Consider the following 21752-nt stretch of genomic DNA (forward strand, 5'->3'; position numbering starts at 1 on the left):
ATCTTGCAGGAGTAGTAGTTTTATGCCAAGCTCTCCAAGTGTGAGTTTGGGTTGACGGAGATGTTGTACTTGGGACACATCATAGGCGTGGACGGAGTGAGAGTCCACGAGGAGAAGATCAAGGCTATCAGAGAATGGTCGGAGTCGAGGAACGTGACAGAACTTCGGGGATTCATTGGCATTTGTACTTACTACAAAAGTTTGTCAAGAGTTTCTCACAGCTTGCTGCACCCCTGACAAATTTGACGAGGAAGGGGGCATTTAGTTGGTCGGATACAGCGCAGCAAGCCTTTGACAGGCTCAAGGAGGTCATGAGCAGCTGCCCAGTGCTTGCATTGCTAGATTTTACGCAGCCATTTGTTTTGGAGTGTGATGCGTCGGGAGAGGGGATCGACGTAGTTTTGATGCAAGGAGGTCACCCTATAGCTTTTGAGAGCCGGAAGCTCCTTCCGCACGAGAGGTTGTATTCCATATACGACAAGGAGATGCTGGCCATTATGCATGAATTGGCCAAATTCCGACAGTATTTAGTGGGTAACAGGTTCAAGGTGAGGACTGATCATAATAGCCTCAGGTTATTTTTGGAGCAGAAGCAGCTACAGGAGAGGCAGTAGAAGTGGATCAATAAGATCCAAGCATATGACTTTGACATTGAGTATGTCAAGGATAAGAACAACGTGGTAGCAGATGCTCTTTCACGTAGACCAGCCACGTTCTCTTATGAGCTTGGACACAGACTGGAGGGCTCGACTCTTAGTAGAGTACTCCAAGGACAGATTTGCATGTGAGGTTCTGGATGGGCAGGTGGCGGATGACAGGTACAGGGTGGTCAATGAGATCATCTATTATAGGGACCGGATCTTCTTGACTAAGGGATCTCAGCTCAAGAAGAAGATACTCTAGGCATCACATGATTCACCATTGGCTGGCCATCAGGGGTTTACCAAAACCTACAGAGCCATCAGAGAGAGGTTCTCATGGAAGGGCCTCAAGGAGGACGTACTCCAAAATATCCGGGAGTGCGACATTTGCCAGAGGAACAAGGGGGAGATGAGCCATCTCGCGGGTTTATTGCAGCCTCTTCCCATTCCGGAGGGGAAATGGGAGTGTATTTCGATGGACTTCATCGCAGGGTTGCCCATGGTACAGGGCAAGGATTGTATCTTTGTTGTCGTAAATCGACTGACAAAGTACGCACACTTCTTTGCCATATCCGCACACTACACAACAGCACAGGTGGCTGAGCTGTTCTTCAGAGAGGTCTTTAGGCTACATGGTCTTCCTAAGACCATTGTCAGTGATAGGGACAGCCGTTTCATGGGCGGGTTTTGGCAGGAGCTTTTTCGGTTAGTGGGGACGGAGCTGACACTGAGTACCAGTTATCACCCACAGACGGACAGGCAGACAAAGATAGTTAACAAGTGGCTGGAGGGCTACTTGCGTAACTATGTCAGTGGGCAGCGACGAGCATGGCTGAAGTGGCTGCATCTGGGGGAGTACTGCTACAACACTACACATCACATGTCCATTGGTATGTCACCATTCTATGCTTTGTATGGGTATCATCCTTTATCTTTTGCTGACGTGATGTTTGGTGATAGCAAGGCTCCGAGAGCCAAGATTTGGATCCAAGAGAGTCAGCATATTCTTCGAGCTCTCAAGGATAACATGGCTTCAACGCAGAACCAGCAGAAGTTGTATGCTGACAGGGGTCGGGTGGAGAGATAGTTTGAGGTAAGGGACATGGTCTACCTACGGTTATAGCCATACCGACAGTCGTCATTGAAGCAGAAGGGGGCTGAGAAGCTCAAGCCCCACTTTTATGGGCCATACAGGGTGATACGCAGGATTGGACAGGTTGCATATGAGTTGGAGCTGCCCCAAGGCAGCAAAATTCATAACATTTTTCATGTATCATGCCTGAAGAAGCATTAGGGCAGCAGATGACAGTGACAGATGAGCTACCACCCATGGATGATGAGGGGCATTTGGTGTTGCAGCCAGAGGCTATTATTGATACCAGGGAGAGGCAGCTGCGGAGCAGGACGGTCCAAGAATTCTTGGTGAGGTGGAAGAATTTACTGGATGAGGATGCCACTTCGGAGAGTGAGAAAATTTTACAGCATCCATCACTTCAGTTGCTTGAGGACAAGCAACATTTTGCTGGGGGAGACTGTAATATTCCTAATTAGCCATGGCTAATTGGAATATTCAATTTTTTCTCAATTTTGCCTTCTATAGTTAGTTATGAATAAAAAAATGAGTAAAGGGTGACATAACTCACTTTTAGAATAAAGTCACTTCCTAGTAGCACAACGTTGTAAGTTAAAAGGGAGCCAAGGGGGGCCATAGAACCACGTAGAGGAGGGGGCCCACGTAGACACTTGGAGGGACTGCGCAGATGGATAGGAACACGTGGCAAGAGGGAGGCTACATTGGAGAAGGTTGGCTTTAGGGTTTGAGAGGGGCCAACGCTATAAAGGAGAGAGGAGCCTCCTCATTTTGTCATTCGATTATGTGCATTTGAGCCAGTCACTTCGACTTAGAGCACGCTGGCGGTTTAGCTGGTCTGCAACACTGTTTAGTGCATTGAGTGTCTCCGTTCGGAGATCTCACCCTTAGCCTCGGGGGCGTTCGAGTGCCTGCTCGGGCAAGGTATTTCCATCATTATTTTGTAGTAGTTTCATCAACATTTTGGCAAGAGGATTGAGCATCTTGGATGACTGCGCAGTCTTGAGAGGGATGATGCAGTTCTTTTTGGCAGGAGTTCTGGATTGAGGGTTTGTGGAGGATTTGAGCTGGGAGATTGAGCAAGGGATCAACCCTTGCATATTGGCAGATTTTGGCAGAGTTTCAGGCAGAGTTTTGTAGGATTTTCTTCAGTGGCAACGTAGAGCATTGAGGGACTGCACAGATCCCCAAGGGGGTGATTTTTGGGGGTTAGCTATTTCAGAAAAGCTTTCTAGGTTTTTTTGGGTTTATTGAGTAGAGGCTGATTCCAGAGTTTTATCATTTTCTGAGGAGGGGAACAGCCCCAAATCCTCACTTGATTCCATGTAGTAGCAGCAGCACAACAGTTCTCCAGCAGCTTGGACGCAGTTCAGAGAGAGGCCATTTCTTTGCTATTCTGGGTGTATTTCTTCACTTTCCTTGTGCAAGTCGAGGTGTTATCTTTCTGATCACCTCTTGTACTCTGTCTATTACTTAGTATAATAAAATGGCTTAGCATTTCTCGCTGCATTTCTTGAGTATCTGCTTATATTTCCTGTTTACATTATTATATGTTGTACCACTGTTATTTTCATCATTTTGAGCTTCCCGGTTATTATATCATTTGTACGTATTTGGTTGGAGTTTGCTGGGGTTTGGGAAATATTCCTGAAAAGGGATATTACAGTTTGGAAGGACCTTCATACAGTGAAGACAAAGCTTCCCACATTTCTCGGGCTGTATCTTTGCCCTGCAAATGTGAGACCACATGATCTCGAACTCCATCGAGTATGTATCTCTTCGCCTTTTTTTGCTCAGCCTTGCACTTCTTCTTTTGATCATTGTTCACGGGAACAGCCACAACACTCTTGACATAAGCTTTGAGATTGTACTCCTCCAGAACAGCTAAGGTTCTAGTCTTCCATATGACATATTTGGAGGCTCCTTCCAACCTATCCTGATCTCTAAGCCCATGTGATGCCATCTCACCCAAACTGTCGAACTGACTCCTTTAGACACTGCGTAGCACTAATCTGCTGCCCAAGAAGTGAAAGATTCAGACTTTTGGTGAAAAAAGTCCTCTAAGGAGAAAAATTCCCCTACTATGTGTCTTTGCTCTTTTCCGACGGATTTCTGCCTCGGCAGAAACTGCGCCCTTCAAGCATTATGTTGAGGCTCTGCGTCAGTCCCTCTGCCTCTACAAGCTCACGAACCAGAAATTGTACCTCTCTGTCTACTCTCTTAGAGAGAGATTTCCTCGGAATCTTTGCTTTCTCGGCAAGGTCTCTGCAATCCCTTCAAGGGGATTCGAATCGCTGCTAAATGCAGCTATTGGCCTCTCTGCTCAGCACTGGATCTACTTTTCCTGTTTGAAAATCAATGCTCTGATACCATGTGAAAATTCCTATACTCAAGGAACTCCTACTGCAGCAAAACTGAATTTACTTCTCCTACTTGATTTTAATATACATTATCTAGCTATTTTTTGAAAAATACTGAAGTAAATTACTTTTGCAGCCTACACCAATTTAATTTGATTACATGAAACAAGAAACTGAGCAAAGAACAAGATACATAGGACACCATTATTTTTGGACAAAATAGTCCCCGGAAAAACCCAGTGCGGGAAAACCGATGCAACTGCTCTGAGGGTTTTATATTATTAAACAGTAGCTCTAAATACAATGATGGATGCCCTCCCGATAATCTAGTTACAGAGAAAAATGTAATGGCGGAAAACTGAGTGAGATTACCTCACTTCACCCGGCAGTTTCCAGCTGATTTGACAGCAGAACTGGCAAACCCCCGGCTATCTCTGCACTAGCCCTGCATCAGCTTTAGAGGTTCTGTGTCAGCCCTGCGCTGTCTCTTCTGCCTCTTGGAGTTTCTGTGTCAACCTCTCTCCGTTGTTCTAGCAGCTCCTCGGCAGTTCTGGATTTCTGTGTTGAGGCAACTTGCATTCTGCGCTAGCCCTTCTGGCTCTGCGTCAAGCCTACGTGGGCCCAAACTGGCCCAGCGTCAGCCCCTCTAGGTGTTGCGCTACCTCCACTGGTGGCTCTCCACCTCTTTGCACAGTATTCCCAAACTATCGCTACCCCTTTGCTGCAGAATGATCACTTAGTTCGAATTTCGCAACTTCCAAGCCCCAGAAATTTCAAACTCTAGATCAATTTGTTCTCTCAGTGTGTTCTTGAATGAACCCCAAGCCTCCTTATACTTTTCTCGTTGAGACTTCAATGGCCAAGATTAAGTCTCTAATCAACGGCTAAGATTAAAAACTTGACTTGATCCGCTTTCTAGAACATTCTCACCCATATTTGATTAATACCCATTAATACTTTAATTTTCTTAAGTTTAAACATAGGAACCCTATTAAAAATATTAATTATTTTAATAAAATACAATCCGGGTGGAATTTCACCAAACGGTTTCTGGGTTCTTTAGAACTCATGTGCCTTAGCCTCTCCACCAATTTTCATGGCTAGAGCACATCTGATGCTACAAAAAACTAACAACTGGCAGAAGCAGAGTTTATTATTCACAAAAAGTAATCATGGAGCTAGTGAGATAACTTCCTAGAATGCCAAGATTGACAGGAATACTACAGGGGCGCAGCTCATGCAGATTCGACAAGCCAAGGACAGTGCTAGTCAAACCCTCACCAGTTAGAACACTTTCAGGACATCAATTTATCACGGAGCCCATGCCTTATATGGTACTTGCTTCCAAAATGTTCCAAAATCACCATTTGAATTTCTATGCCAACACAAAATCTTCCAGTCATTCAGCCTGCTCAATGGACTCAATGAGAATTCACTATCACAAACAGTATAGAACAAGATCAACCTGTGTCATCTGCTCCAGCCAGTTTGATAGTTCTTGTGATCATTGAGACTACAACCATTCAACAACAATATGAAGAAGACCTAGAAGTCATTGAATAAAGTCCCTGTTGTATTATTTTCACATAAATTTTGGGTTCAGCCTTGGAAATTTTTTGAGACTTAGATATAACTTTAAATTTTGATCACTTAGAAGTTTTTGTACTGTGCTGCTTCAGGATGCAGCAGTAAGCTAAGGTTAGAGAGATGCTGTAAGAAGAACACTTGCTTGTAGATGTCATTATCCGATTCAATCCTGGATCAGTAATGTCTGTCATATGTCAGAGAGTATGCATATTGTCAGTCGCTTAGTCCACAGACTGTCGTCAGTCAACTAGACCAACATGACAGTCAGGTGGTTCCAACTGTCGTCTTCTCAATGAATAAGCAAATAACATCATGCATGAGTATGCAACTAGAGTAACTTTGACGAAAATTAAGGGCTGATTACTGCCAGATCCATTTCCTTTCTCCTACTTTGTACTCTCTTTATGGGTGTGATTCTTTATGAATGGTTCTGCGTAATCTGAAGCATATTAATATTATGAATGGTTATGACTGCTGAATTAGCAATAAAATACAGTTTTATGATGTATCTAGAATACAACACCAATCCTCATTGACTGTGTTGTTTCTATATGTTTGCAGGATGCTTCTTTTTTGTATTTGGGTAGATTGCTGACAGGCTTTGGAGTGGGGATCATCTCATTCACTGTAAGTTGATACCTTCCTCTCAAACAATCCAGTTTACTGAATTTCCAATATTTTGGTCTGTGTGTGTATATGGGAAGAAGGGATGAGTGTCTGTGTAATTATGTATGTATTCTACATGTTTCTATGTTTTTTCAAGACGAGATTATTAGACTGATATGAATCTGATAGACAACCTGTGACATAATCACTGTAGGTACCAGTATATATAGCTGAAATAGCTCCCAAACACTTGCGGGGAGGCCTTGGGACATTCAAAATGGTGATATTATAATGCAAGGTTACTGTATCATAAGAAGAATTGTGGCAACTAAATTGTGAATTTCAGTAATGACTAATCGTTGCCTATTTCTGGAGCAGCTCTCTCTCACCATTGGTATTATGATGGCATATTTATGTGGGATATTCCTTGACTGGAGGCCTTTGGCAATTGTTGGTAAGTAGTCTTTTTAGGGATAATATTTCAGAGTCTGTTCATTTCCCTATCTTTAAATCTTTTGTGAAATTCTGTTCGCTACTGTTGGTCGGATGTGTAGGTGTAATCCCTTGCATATTCTTGTTTATTGGACTCTTTTTCATCCCAGAATCTCCCAGGTGGCTGGTGAGTTTTATACAAATTAGTTTTGTTCACCAAAGTCATCTCAAGTCCTCTCACTTGTATAGTAGGATTCAGTGTGACTTGATTTATGAAAACTTAATTTTGGGAAATGCTTGTTTATGATGCTGCAGGCCAAGGTTGGAAATAAAAATTTTGAAACTTCTTTGCAAGTTCTACGTGGCTATGGTAGTGATGTCTCCCTTGAAATAGATGAAGTCAAGGTTATAAAAAATTGTGCTCCTGTATCCATATTCGATATTTTCCTTCACTTCTACTTTCTTTGATGTATGTCGAAAAGATTCTTCTCGGAGACTTGTTTCTTTAATTTTGGGGTAAATTCTAGTTATAACTTTATCAAATCCTCATTACATTTCAGAATGCAGTTGAGGCAAGCAGGCAGCAAACCAGTATCAGATTTTCTGAACTATGGGAGAGACGATATGCACTCCCTCTGACTGTAAGTTTAGGTTCACCAATATTTGGAATACAAGTGGAAGCACATTTGTGCTCCTCCTTTTGCTGTTTTTTAAGAAATGCGTGAAGGTGACAAGGATTTCTGACATTGGTTTTGATCGTTTCTCAAAATGGAACTTTGTAGATTGGTATTGGGTTACCTCTCCTTCAGCAGTTGTGTGGAATCAGTGGGATTCTGTTTTACAGCAGTTCCATTTTTGTGTCTGCCGGTAAGTGCCATCCGAGCATGTCTGTAAGTATTTAGATAGTGTATTACACAAATTACTTATGGCAATTATTAGAGATTCTATTGCAGAAAACACTTTGGTCGTCAAGAAGCATTTTCTGATTTGAATTTTGAATGGGTGACGTTTATTGTAGACTTGTGATTTTAAATATTTCTGTTTGTTAAGATATGAATTTTAGATGGAAGATAAAATTGAACAGAAAATGTTTGGATTATTTAAAAGGTACATGGTAAACCATAATTTGAAGATTCATCTTGAATATGTCAGGAATTTCATCTGGTGATGCTGCATCCCTTGGACTTGCTTCTATTCAGGTCACTGCCTAGCCTTAAAAGCATAGATGTTTGTTAACTATCTGATATGGAATTTTAAGAAACATCATGTTTAGCTTCATACTTGAAATACAGGTAATTAGCTTTTATGTATGAAGCAACTTTCCCTGCTATTTTTTAGGTTGTTATGAATTTAGTCACTGCATGGCTAATTGACAAGGCTGGGCGCCGTTTCCTACTCATGGTGGGTGAAAAAAACCTATCAAGATACAATTCCTCATAATATAACAGACTCTCGGAGAATGTCTAATTTCGGGAAAGAATGCGTGACTTTAGTTTCATTTTAACAGATTTCATCTGGAGGGATGGCTATTTGCCTTTTCCTTGTTGGCCTTGCATTTTACCTAAAGGTAAATTTTCTGCCATTTTGAGATGCTGTCATCATTTGAATCTTCAAGACTTATAAGGCAGGTGTGCTCTATGTCTCGGTAGAGTGATGCCTCTTATGAATTCTAAATTTTAAATATACTTTTCTTGAAATGCAAATAAAAAATGGTTTATCTTATATTGACTTTCATTTTGTCATGGCATCTTGCAGAGTCATTTTTCTGAAGCTTCTCAGTTTGAATCCTTCTATAGTATTTTGGCCTCAACTAGTTTATTGGTAAGCTTGGGATTTGACTGAGAAGGAATTATTTAATTTTGTTATACATAGTTTTATCAAATTATGTTTTTTTTTGGAAAAGTAACTAGGTTCAGTCTTCATAATTATTTATGTACTTGTATCAATTTGTATTTTATGTAAAAGAAGAAAAATAATTTTATTTAAGCATGGGTTTCATGCTCAAGTCTAGGTCAAGCATGTTCTTCATGCTTCTAGGTTTTTGATTAAGTCAAAGAATTAATTTTGAGTCAAAGTCCATTGGGACTCTTTGTAAGAAAAAAGAAAAAGAATTTTTTTATTTAAAAGGAGTCAAATAGTCCTCCATAAGACCAAGTCGGCCCTCCTGTTGGTCAAGTCGGCCTGTTGAACAGACGTGACCCTTCATAGTGACGAACAACTATAAATTGGGGTGAATCCTCCACCAAAAGGCATGAAAATGTTCGTGGATCCTCTGTAATAGATAATGTGAGTTCCTATGGAATGCTATGCAAGTTCTCAAGAAGTTTATCTGGTTCTAAGGTCTGAAATGTGATGTAACAGCCCCGAGTTGATTTTCCATGTAAATAAATTAAACCAAGGTCATGGGACACGTATTCCAACCTGAATGGAGAGACAACACTATAGTGAGCATTGCTTGTGGTTTATTAATGGCTATGAAAATTGTCATTGGCACTGGCAAAGGAAAAAAGGCAATAGATGATAATCAATTAAAGGGATAAAGGTAAATAGGAGAAAAGGAAGATGAAGATATAAGAAAATGCATGCAAAGGAAAATGAAGGAAAAAGAAAACAAAAGGAGAGAGAGAACATTCTATGCCTCTCTTAGTTACTCTTGCTACTCTTAGTCACTCTTACACTGTTACACACCGTTGACCACTACGTGTCAACTACCCATAGCAGTGCACCCCCTTTTTCGCAAAAGGGATAGCGCTTGATCGACGTGTCCGTGCCATTTGACTATCATCATCAGCCTAATCATGTTATGTTGTAAACCCAGTCTGCATGTGTAAATTGTAAAGAATCTTTGCAGATCTGAGTCATGTATGTAAATTGCCTAGGCAAACCTAATTTTCTAGTGATAATCTATGTTTCGGAAGGTTTTTTGTCTCACCGATCTATGATCGGCAGAGTTTTCCTTCAGCCTAACCCCAAAGCTGGAATGGATTTTGTCATTAGAATCTTAGGGGAATCCTAGTGTGCTTCGAGTCTATGTAAAAGTAATTTGGAAATAATTCTGACTATTTGGTTAGGTTATTACAAATTGCTTGATCTGCTAGATTATATTTGTGTCGCAGAACTGGGTGGTCTATAAGGGTCTATGTCAAATGGGTTTTCCCCCTTGAAATGTAAAATTGTAAAGTTCATGATGTAAAGTGTCTTGAGGGTTAGGAAATGTTTTAATCCCCTCATAAGTCCTAAGTCCTAGGTCCTAAGTGATTTTTCCAAAGGCTAAGTTCGAGGATCCAATATAAATAATAATAAAAAATTACAAAATAATTAAAAAACTAAAAAATAAAAATAAATAAAAATTTTAAAAAATAAAATAAAATAATAAAATAATAATAAGTCAAAAGTTTTGAGGAAATAAATGCAAAATTTAAATTTTTAATATATTAAAATGCATTTGAAAAATTCAACAGATGAGATTAAAAGGGATTTTGATCCTCATCGACGGTCGAGATCATTTTGATATGGATCACTCGAACTAGCCGTTGGGAAATTTTCCTTTAAATAGGGTGTTAGGGGTCATTTGAGATCAGATTCGATCTGAGAGTCGTGTGCTAAAGAAAGCTCTCTTGTAGTCATTTTTTGTGCAATAAAGAAAGACTTTGGGGTTGAAAATCTTGCTGGTGTTACTCTTCTGGAAATGCTGTAAGATGTTTTATTTTTCTGCATAATTTTATTTTCAGCCATTGATAGTAGCTTGATGAAGATTGATCTAGGCACAGGTATCTTGTCTGATCTTTGGGGTTTGAATGATAGTTTAATTTCTAAAATATAATGGCAGGTATCTCCATTTGATCTGAATTTCTCTGTTGTTTTCTCCCTCTATGTTAATGGTTGATTTAAGTTGTGCAAGATATCCTTAATTTTAAGCTTACCTGGCTTTACGGGAAGTTCTCGGCTGAACTAGTCAACTCCCGGATTGTGTTTTCTAAAAGAGCCCAGCCAGTTTTGATCCTGGGCTTATCATTTGAAATTTTTATGAATGCATGAAGGGTTTTTCTAAAGTATCTCACATTAAGTTTAAAATTCTGAAAATGTTACTGTGGATTATTGACAAATCTGGCTGCTTAAGAGTCAAAAATCTGTAAATATTGTAAATTGTTAACTGGTTTTAGGGTTTTTAGGTTTGTTTCTATCGCATTTTACTTCTTGGTGTTTTGTTTTTGCCATTGCAGGTTGCAGGTACAAATCTTAAATTTTTTTTGGAGTTTTCATTAGATAATTCTGAATGTAGGGCAATTTAAAATTTACTAGAGAATTTGCAGGTTCGAGGGTTTTTCCAGGCTATCTATTTGTTGCCTAGGATTTCATTTTGATAGAAATTTTCGAAATTTTTTTTATGTTGTGGCATCCTGGGATTTCTAGGCCGCCAGTTTCAGTTTCTCTACTACCCAGGGTTTCATTTTTGCAAGAAAAAATTTCGAATTTTTTTAAAACCCTTGCCAGTATTGCTGCCCTGGACCTTGGACCTGCACGTATTCTTTTTACGCAAACCTGCAGTCAGCAGCAAAACGCGTTTTCGCTATCCTTCTCATCACTGCCTAATCTCATCCTCTTTCACCCTTCGTTGTCATTGGATCATTGCTACCTACGTGTTGCTATTCCTACGCTACCACCGTCCAGCCCCATCTCAGCTTCGTTTGGTTCTCTCTGCCACACTCGCACCACCCTGTGTCTTTCCCATCTGCTCCCTGCGCTGCTATCCAAACTCCGTCCAAGCATTAATCTCTTCAACAGAAACCAGAAAACCTACAAACCCAACACATCTCTCTTCTCTCTCACGTTTTCTTCCTACGTTGCTGCCATTGCTCCAGACGTTTAGCTTGCCCCACGCAGTCACTTTCTACTCCATTCTGGACCTGCTCGTAACCCTCACATAGTCCATCGAGCCCTCTTTTCCTCCGTCCTCTGCTCCTCACGCGCACCTGCATACGACAAGCAAACAACAAACTCGTTCCTTTTTTTTTATTTTTATTTAGCGTATGAGTATTTGGGTTGTGCTTTAGTTTTCCATTTTTTTTTATATATCCATTTTAATTTAGTCTGGGGTTTAATATATTCGAGTCATTTTATTAGTTAGATATTTATTTGGTTTTTCATTTAGATTTAAAAGTTCTATTTATTTAGATTTTAGACTTCATAATTTTCACTTTTCATATATTTTAGATTTTAGTTTAGTTTTAAATTTAAAATTATAAAATCATAAAAAGGTTCCTTTTAGGATTCTAGATTAGACTTTGGTTTTTAATTTAGGATTTTAATTGTTCTATTTTGATTTTTAGCTTAGAATTTTATAAAAATATATAAAAAATTAAAAAATTATGAAAAAAGACTAATTCAAAATTGGAAATTCCTTTTAAAGTCTTTTTTCTGTTATGGTATAACTAAATGTGCTTTAAATGTTTATATCTGGAGATTAACTATTTGAAATCTGGTCAGCGTTTAAATTTCATGGTTGCTTAAAGCTTTTTATATTTTAAAATTTAATTGCTGGATCCTTATTAAGGCGTTGTGCGTCTGTTGAATATTTTGCATTCTGCTTGGGTGATTTGATGATAAATGATCGTTTTACAGGGTTTATATTTCTGCAACATTTAACAAATAATCATTTAATCATTAACTCCAGAAGGCACTGGTACATTAATTCCTAAAATCAATCAAGTACTGGTATTGCCTTGTTGTGTCTCCCAACCCAACTGGTCCACAGTTTGTCATCTTTTATCCCATAGGGTCTACCCCCTTTAGCCTCGGGAGACGGCTTAAAAGGAGGGATCGGGGATCAGGGTGACAGCCCCCCGATCTGAGCATTGTCGTGACAATCTGTGCGACAACACACACTTAGAGCATTCTAGCATTCACTTGAACATATAGGCACTCTCACTTAGACTTGGAGAGAGAGAGAACTTGGACATAAGCAAGCAAGGCAATTCATGGGCAACTAAGGAAAAATAGCTACAGTAGAACATTGTAGGTAGCAGGTTGCATGTGTGATTTCATTGCTGAGATTTGAGTGCATGGTACATGCATGTGGTCATTTGGTTACATTGTTGTCATTGGCATGGGATTTTCCTGGATTGACAGTTGTTTCAACCTAGCGTTGCCATTTCCTGGATAGCCATGGTGTAGTGGGTTCCCTATTTGACTGAGCTTTGGATGGCCAGTAGAGTTTGGATCTTGGTGAGGTGGTCTTAGAAAAATTCCCAAGGGTCGAGGGTTGAGATGGGCTTTCTCTTGGAACTCTTGACGGATGGGTGGAGACAGGAAAATTCCTCTGGGTATGGTGAAGAAAATCGGAGGTATCCAAGCTTGTTTGGTGTTAGTGATTTCTCGACTGGTATAGGTGAAATCACTGTGGTTGAGGGTTGAGGTACTTTGGCCTCTGAAAGCCCTAATTGATTCTATTTTGATTTAACCCATATGATCCCATATTCTTGCTTGGAATATGGCACGTGGGTGATTAGCTAAAAGAGAGATTTGGTTCAGCCCAATCTATCGTCGGGTGGTACATGGAAGTCCCTAACTTGGTTGGATTTATGCATATGTTATATGTGTTATTTGAATTTCTTATTTGTTACCGCTCAATTTAGTAGGGGTCCTAGGAGGGGTTCCTATGGGACTACTACTAGATCAAGTGGCAACAATGGGACAAGGACCCACTGTCACCTCAGTCGATGTCCCCTGCTCTTTACAGACTTTCACCGATGGGAGGAGTCTCGGTATGAAGGAAATCACTATGAATGATAAGTCAATGATTGGATAAGCAGTGATTTCTAAAGCCTATTCATAGGATAGACTCAAATGATAAGATTTGATTTCTTTAGAAGTAAGGTGTGGAGCTCTCCAAGAAAGGATCAAAGGAGGCCTAGATCTAGGGAATAGAGATATTTTTCTTGATAAGGGATGCCCTAGACCTAAGATTCCTAAAGGAAGAAGGTTTTCTAGGTGGCCTTGAAAAATAATGAATGATGAGGGTATGGGACCACAAATAGGCCCAAGAGGACCCAAGCAAAGTCTAGGGTTTCTTGTTAAACTTCAAACAAAAGATCTGGACCAAGCAAGGGAGAAGAAGAGAATCAATGAAACATGGATTTCACTTGAATTGTAATGAAATGACCCTTGAGGAAGCCACTAACCAAGGAAACCTAGGAACAAGAATGATTTTGGAGCTAGGGCTTGGGATATCTCCAAATCTAGTCATGGAAAATACTTCAAAATTTGTGAGGACCAAGAGAAAACCCCAGCGCAAGCACAGTCCAACTCGCTCTTAAAATGGACGGCTCAAATGAATTTCACTTGATGCCCTAGGATACCTCTAGGGTTAGGGCTTAGAGAGTTTAGAAAAGGGGCAATAAAATTTCTTTGAGGTGATCACCAAGACAAGGATGAATGCCTAGCCTATTGGTGAATGGATTCAAGAATAATATTTGATTTTAGACCTTTTGCTTCATCAAGGACTCCAATATGCAACTTCGGTAGTCTAGGAGGTGCTAGTTAGGCTACACAAGGAATTTACACTTCGTTTGCAAATCTAGATGGGGTTTCAAGGTTGAATCTTTCAACGATAAACCCTAGGGACATTCATTCTTGTTCCGCAATGAATAAAGCATGCAATAGATCTAGACTACCAAGTGATTCAAGATTTTCGCATAAATTTAGAGCACAAGCAACATCATGATGCAGTATTCCATACATTACACATAAAAGAGAAACTTACATGGCAAAAAGAGTATATCCATTCATCATATTTTCAAGAGAGAAGCTCCAAGATAGAATAGCAACAATCCAAACATCAAAATGCATTAAAGATCCTCCAATTCGTCCATCAATAGTTAGTGTGAAATTCTCAAGAAGAGAAAGATACAAATCCACGTGATGATGAGGAATGAAATGATCCTCTCATCAATATATATGATCCTCTAAGGGATCGACTTACCTAATCAGGCCTAATGATGCCCCAAATAATAAAATAATGTACAAATAACAACCCTTTGGTGACAAGCCCACCAAAATAGCTCCATAATATGAAAAATAAGCCTCTCAAGTGGGCCGAAATGATAGACAAGTAGCTAGGAGGGCCTTTGTGTGAAAATTTAGTGACCCAAATTCCTACTGCAACAACTGATAATATTTCTCCTACTTGATAATTAACATGAACAAGTTATTTGTAGTTTCCTACAAGAAACATTGAAATACATACACTGCAGCCTACACCATTTAAAATAATATGTCGAAACAAGAAATTGAACAATAGAGAGATACAACACAAATGACATAGTTGTTTTTGGACAAACGTCCCCAGAAAAACCTAACGTGGGAAAACCAGTGCAGTAGATCTGAGGGTTTTTATTATTAAGCAGTAGTTATTTCTGAATACAAACTCTGGATGTCTTGCTGGCAATCCAGTACAGAGAATATCACTCGACAGAAGAAATTAGTGAGATTACCTCACTCTACACTACAAGTCCCGGCTGATCTGGCAGCTGAACCAACGCGTCCCCGACTACTTCTACGCTGCCCCTACATATTCATTGCGTGGGCCTGCGTCACAACCACTAAAACCCTGCGTCACCTCTTTGCTGTATCGATTTTCTCTCAGGAGTTGACTCTAGCCCTCCCGGCTCAGAATGTCAAAGTTCAAACCCCCAGCGAATCTTGGACTCTATGTGAAGGTTCTGTGTGATCCCTAACTGGCTCTGCTTCATCCTCTCTAGGAACTGTGCTACCTCCTCTACATGTCTCTCCAACCCTCCCGGCTCAGAACGTCAAACCCCAGGCAAATCTCGAAATTCTGTGTGAAGGCTTTGCGTGAGCCCTACCTGGTTCTGCGTCACCCTCTCTGGGCACTGCGCTACCTCCTCTACATGTATCTCTACCTCTCCGTTGAGTATTCTTGGCTCTAGAGAAGATACTCCAACCAAAACTCTCTTTGCCCCTCTCTGTGTGATTACTACGAAATCATTGCGTTGCGGTAGCTTCAGCAATTCGATCTGACTGATCAACTCTCTGTGTGTTTTCCAGATGACCCTCAAGCCTCCTTAAATAATATTCTTGTTGACATTCAACGACCTAGATTAGAAGCTAATCAATGGCTAAGATCATTTCTGATTGATCCTCGTCTTCTTCTAGAAGTTACACCCTCAATTAGATTAATACCCATTAATTATTTTATTTTCCTAAGTTTAGACTTAGGGAACCATTAAAAATAATTAATTATTTTAATAAAATTGTCTCTGAGTGGAATTTCCCAAAACACTTTTTGAGTTATTTGGAATACATGTGCCCAAGCCTCCTTGCAAAATTTGAGACTCAGAGCACGTCCTATGCTACCAGAAAGCAGCACTCCCTCTTAGTGAGGAATGTGCTCTAGCAATGCCTCCCACTAAAGCATCACCCCGACTCCATAACATCATCCTCTGTGCTACTGATGTTTGACATGTTGTCCACCAACTACTGCGCTTTTGCTGCAACTGTACTGTTGTTGACCCTGCCACTGTTAACACTACATCCATACAACAACTCCCTCTGAATTTCTACGTCAGTACTGATGTTTGCACTGCCACTGCCAACTGTTTGTGCACTGCAAACTGTTGCTGCTCCTGCAACAACAACGAAAAAACATCCCAAATTACTGAACAAGTGTTCATCATAGATGCATCTCGATTTTGAAGATCTGGCTGCTGCTAGTCCTATGCTATCCCTCTGAAGCCACTGCGTTGCTGCTACTATTGTACTGTGCCTCCCTGCATTACTGCAACTCTGCACTACGCTGCTCAGACTTGGCGTTCTAGCCGCTGCATCTGTCAGTCCAACACTCCTCTGCACCATCTGACACTTAGTCCATCCTACTACTACTGATTTGGGCTCTCATAGCAGGGTATTGATCCGAGAGGTGAACTCCTCAAGGATCCTGCCCATCTGTAGCTCTTTCGAACTACAACTCCGAATCATCCCACCTCCCTCTTGGGGTATCTTGACTGTCATGGAAAATTCCTCCTCGATCTTCGCACGTGCAGCCTTCGGATCATGCTTCTCATCTTTGTCCTTCTTCCTGAGAGGACACTGTGTTGCCTAGTGACCCATTTCACCACACCTGAAGAATTTTATCTTTGAGACGTCCTTCTTTCGCTTCCGCTGCTCCTGGTGCCCCTTGGATGCAAGAGCTACATTCTCTTCCTCCTCCTTAGGCTTCGACCCATTGCTGCTGCTTCTGTCAAGCTTACACTTGACGAGATCTCTCCTCGGCTCTTCCTGCTTGAGAGCTGCCTACATACTATCTCAGTCTGGCAATGTTGCCCTGCCCAGGATGCTCTGGAAAAAGACCTACCACTCTTCTGAGACTGAGTTTAGAGCCATTCTCACCATCTCGGAACCTTGAGGTGTAGACCCCATAGCTGCTAACTCATTTCGGGTCTCCTGAAGCTTTGTGAGGAACGAATCAATGCTCTCCCCCTTCTGCATTTGTGTAGATCTCAGTTTCTACTCTAAGTACATCTTCTGCTACTCGGAAGATCCTTGATATAGTGTTGTCAAGGCATCTCACATCTCCTTAACAGTCCTTCTGCTGGCGATGTGACATACCACATGATCCTTTACTCCATCAAGGATCATTCTCTTGGCCTTCTCCATTTCTCCCCTGTACTTCTTCATCGGATCTGTATTTGCATGCACAACCACCACACTGTCAACATAGGCCTTGAGAAAATGCTCATCTAGAAGGCACAACATCCTTGCCTTCCAGATCACATAGTTGGATGCCCCATCCAACCTGTCCTAATCTCTCAACCCATTGGCTGCCATCTCTGCCACAAAAATGTCGAACTACTCTCTGTCTCTTACTGCTGTTGCTCAGGCAATAAGAAAACAGACTTCTTGGTGGGAAGTCTACTGAGGAAAAATTCCCTCACTGTGCTTCTCCTCTCTTTTCTAGCATCTTTCAGCCCAACAATCTACCTCTAAAAAAACTGCGTCCCGCCATCTCTTCCTCACGCTGAGACTCTGCACTGCTCCCTCTGGCACAACAAGATTTTGATCTGGAAGCCCTTCCTCTCTGTCGACTCACTCAGAAAGAGACTTTCCTCTAAAATTTAGCCCTCCTGGCTTGGACTGCGCAATCCCTCTAGGGATTCAAACTACTACATCCTGCAACTATTCAACCTCCTCTGCTCAGCGTTGGGTTCTCTGGCACTACTCTTCTTGTCTCACCTGCACTGCTCTGATACCATGTGAAAATTCGGTGACCCAAATTCCTACTGCAGCAATTGATAATATTTCTCCTACTTGTTAATTTACATGAACAAGTTATTTGTAGTTTCCTATGACAAACATTGAAATACATACACTGTAGCCTACACCATTTAAAATAATATGCCGAAACAAGAAACTGAACAATAGAGATACAACAAAAATGACACAGTTGTTTTTGGACAAACCTCTCTGAAAAAACCCAATGTAGGAAAACCGGTGCAACAAATTTGAGGGTTTTTATTATTAAGCAGAAGTTATTTCTGAATACAAACTCTGGATGTCTTGTTGGAAATCTAGTATGGAGAATATCGCTCGGCAGAAGAAATTAGTGAGATTACCTCACTCTACACTACAAGTCTCCGCTGATCCGACAATTCAACCAACGAGCCCCCGGCTACTTCTACGCTGCCCCTACGTAGTCACTGTGTGGGCCTGTGTCACAACCTCTAAGGCCCTGCGTCACCTCTTTGCTGGATCAATTTGCTCTCAGGAGCTGACTCTAGCCCTCCTGGCTCAAAACGTCAAACCCCCATCAAATCTTGGACTTCTGTGTGAAGGCTTTGCACTGCTCTACGTGAGCCCTACCTAGCTCTGCGTCGCCCTCTTTGGGCACTGTGTTGCCTCCTCTGCATGTTTCTCTGCCTCTCTACTGAGTATTCCTTGCTCTAGAGAAGATACTCCAGAAAAAACTCTCTCTGCCCCTCTCTGCATGATCACTACAAAATCACTACGCTGTTGTAGCTTTAGCAATTCGATCTAAGTGATCAACTCTCTGTGTGTTTTCCAAATGACCCTCAAGCCTTCTTAAGTAATCTTCTCGTTGGTATTCAATGGCCCAAATTAGAAGCTAATTAATGGCTAAGATCATTTATGCTTGATCCTCATCTTCTTCTAGAAGTTACACCCTCAGTTAAATTAATACCCATTAATTATCTTAATTTCCTAAGTTTAGACTTAGGGACCCATTAAAAATAATTAATTATTTTAATAAAAATGTCTCTGGGTGGAATTTCCCAATCCTCTTTCTGGGTTCTTTGGAATACATGTGCCCAAGCCTCCCTACAAAATTTGAGACTTAGAGCACATTCGATGCTACCAGAAATCAACACGTTGGGAGGCAAAATGGAGTCCAACATGTGCCAAAATAAATGAAAAGGCTCCAAAATAGTGATGAAGGGGATGGCCCCTTTATCTCCAATAAAATGTCCTGTGGTGCCCCTAAGTCGTTATGGGGCACACAATCATCCTCATGGGTCTCCAACTGAATCGAACAAGCATGTAGCCCATTTGCAAGGGCTGGAAGAATGATGCAAACCATCCCTTCATCTCCCATGGTGAGACACAACCCCATCTAGGCCCTGGATCAACTGCCAAGTGTGTGGTGCAAATGTGTAGCCGGGTAGGCAAGGTGGTCCAGGTGCATCATCATCATCAAATAAATGGAACAGGAGTGAGCAATGAGTGGTGTTGAAGGATCCCATGGCATGGTTATCAGCTCTCTACTATAGTGGAAGCCCATGCCTCTCAACACGCTCCCTATAAATGCCAATATGACCCTCTAGAGGTCTTGGACCCTGTAAAGGGGGACCACACCCCAAGATGCAGACCCACCTGCAATCTTGCATAAGATCCAATGCGTCTCCTCACCATCCAGTACAAAAAATCATTAGTGTAATTGAGCAAATGGGCTTACAAGTCATGGAACCAAGTGGCCACTTCATAGTGGCATGCCCTTCCATAATGGGCTTTTAGAGTGTACAACTGTCTCCTAGTCCAAGAAGGAGGTTAATCAAGGACCCTATTAAGTGGTTTCAACCTCTAGGGGAGTGACAGGTCCATGGCACATCCGTCATATGGTTGGCGTCATGTGATATAATGATGGAACAAAGGGGCATCAGGGGAAGGCTCCAAGCGACATGCCATGGTACAAGGGTAGCTATGATTAGGGAGGTCCACATTTGGGTGTTGTAATATCCCCAATTTTGTGAGCATGGGAATTTTGCCTAGTTTTGGTGATATTAAGTAAAGGGGAAAATATTATTTTGGAGAAAGGTGGAAAGTATTATTTTATTAAAATGGAGGCAAAAGTCACTTAGTGGAAAATGGCCCCCACCAATAAAATAATAATTAAAAAGGAGTCTAGAAGCATGGGGAGAAATTATAAAAGGAGAATAGACTCGTTACCCAACATTTTGTGGGTAAGATCCCTAGGAGAATATTTTTTTTCTGCAAGATGGTCCTCAGTGGGCAGCCAGCAGCCCCTTGAAGCCACCAGCTAGCTCATTATGTGTAATATCCCATTTCAGAGATATTATCCAAACCCTAGTAAACTCCAACCAAATACGTACAAATGATATAATAACCAGGAAACTCAAAATGATAAAAATAACAGTGGTGCAATATATAATAATATAAACGTGCAATATAAGCAGATACTCAAGAAATGCAGAGAGAAATGCTAAGCCATTTTATTATACTGAGCAATAGAATGAGTACAAGAGGTGATCAGAAAGATGGCACCTCGACTTGCACAAGGCAAGTGAAGAAATATACTCAGAATAGCAAAGGAATGGCCTCTCTCAGAACTGCGTGGAAGTTGCTGGAGAACTACCGTGTTGCTGTTGTTGGAAATCAAACGAGGATTTGGGGCTGTTCCCCTCTTCTGAAAATGCTGAAGCTCTGGAATCGGACTCTACTCAAGAAACCCAGAAAAACCCAGAAATCTTTCTTGGAATAGTCGACCCCCGAAAATCACCCCCTTGGGGTTCTGCGCAGTCCCTCAATGCTCTGCGCTGCCACTGAATGAAACCCTCCAGAAATCTGCCTGAAACCTTTGCCAAAACTCTCCAATATGCAAGGGTTGATCCCCTGCTCAATCTCCCAGCACAAATCCTATTGCAAACCCTCAATCCAAAACTTCTGCTAGAAAGAACTGCGTCATCCCTCTCAATGTTGTGCAATCCTCCAAGATGCTGAGTCCTCCTGCCAAAATTCTGATGAAACTACTGCAGAAATGATGATGGAAATACCTTGCCCGAGCAGGCACTCGAAGTCCCCCGGGGCTAAGGGTGATATCTCTGAATGGAGACACTCAATGCACTAAACAGTGTTGCAGACTAGCTAAACAGCCAGCATGCTCTAAGTCGAAGTGACTATCTCAAATGCTCATAACTGAATGCCAAAATGAGGAAGCTCCTCTCTCCTTTATAGCCTTTGCCTCCCTCAATCCCAAGGCCCACCTTCTTCAGCGTAAGTCCCTTCTTGCCACGTGTTTCTTCCCTTCTGCGCAGTCCCTCCAAGTGTCTGTGTGGGCTCCATCTCTATGTCCCCCCTTTGGCCCCCTTGGCTCCCCTTTAAGTCACAACGTTGTGCTACTAGGAAGTGACTTTTATTCTAAAGGTGAGTCATGTCCCCTTTCCCTCACCTTTTTATTCATAAATAACTATAGAAGGCAAAAATAAGCAAAATTGAATATTCCAATTAGCCATGGCTAATTAGGAATTTACAGTCTCCCCCGGAAAAATGTTGCTTGTCCTCAAGCAACTGAAGTGATGGATGCTGCAATATTTTCTCTCTCCCAAGTGGCATCCTCATCCGACAAATTCTTCCACCTCACCAAGAATTCTTGGACCGTCCTGCTTCGCAACTGCCTCTCCCTGGTGTCAATAATAGCCTCTGGCTGCAACACCAAATGCCCCTCATCATCCATGGGTGGTAGCTCATCTGTCACTGTCACCTGCTGCC

The 21752-nt window shown here is 41.4% G+C and overlaps 1 protein-coding gene across 1 annotated transcript in view; it reads left to right on the top strand.

Annotated features, from left to right (window-relative positions):
* The first annotated feature begins 6237 nt into the window (after window positions 1-6237).
* The window catches only part of LOC149244920 (sugar transporter ERD6-like 6), a 105154-nt gene continuing 89639 nt past the window's right edge, over window positions 6238-21752 (top strand). Inside the window, exons 1-11 of the mRNA XM_089455530.1 lie at window positions 6238-6305; window positions 6499-6564; window positions 6663-6738; window positions 6839-6903; window positions 7032-7121; window positions 7277-7357; window positions 7499-7583; window positions 7869-7915; window positions 8055-8117; window positions 8224-8283; window positions 8472-8537. Of these exons, the coding sequence (XP_089311656.1) occupies window positions 6562-6564; window positions 6663-6738; window positions 6839-6903; window positions 7032-7121; window positions 7277-7357; window positions 7499-7583; window positions 7869-7915; window positions 8055-8117; window positions 8224-8283; window positions 8472-8537 (636 nt within the window). The 5' untranslated portion in view covers window positions 6238-6305; window positions 6499-6561. The remainder of the gene's footprint in view (window positions 6306-6498; window positions 6565-6662; window positions 6739-6838; window positions 6904-7031; window positions 7122-7276; window positions 7358-7498; window positions 7584-7868; window positions 7916-8054; window positions 8118-8223; window positions 8284-8471; window positions 8538-21752) is intronic.

This window comes from Pinus tabuliformis, chromosome 7 (assembly GCF_031772625.1).
Source record: "Pinus tabuliformis cultivar Carrire ecotype Pingquan chromosome 7, CPIR1, whole genome shotgun sequence".
Classification (NCBI taxonomy): domain Eukaryota; kingdom Viridiplantae; phylum Streptophyta; class Pinopsida; order Pinales; family Pinaceae; genus Pinus; species Pinus tabuliformis.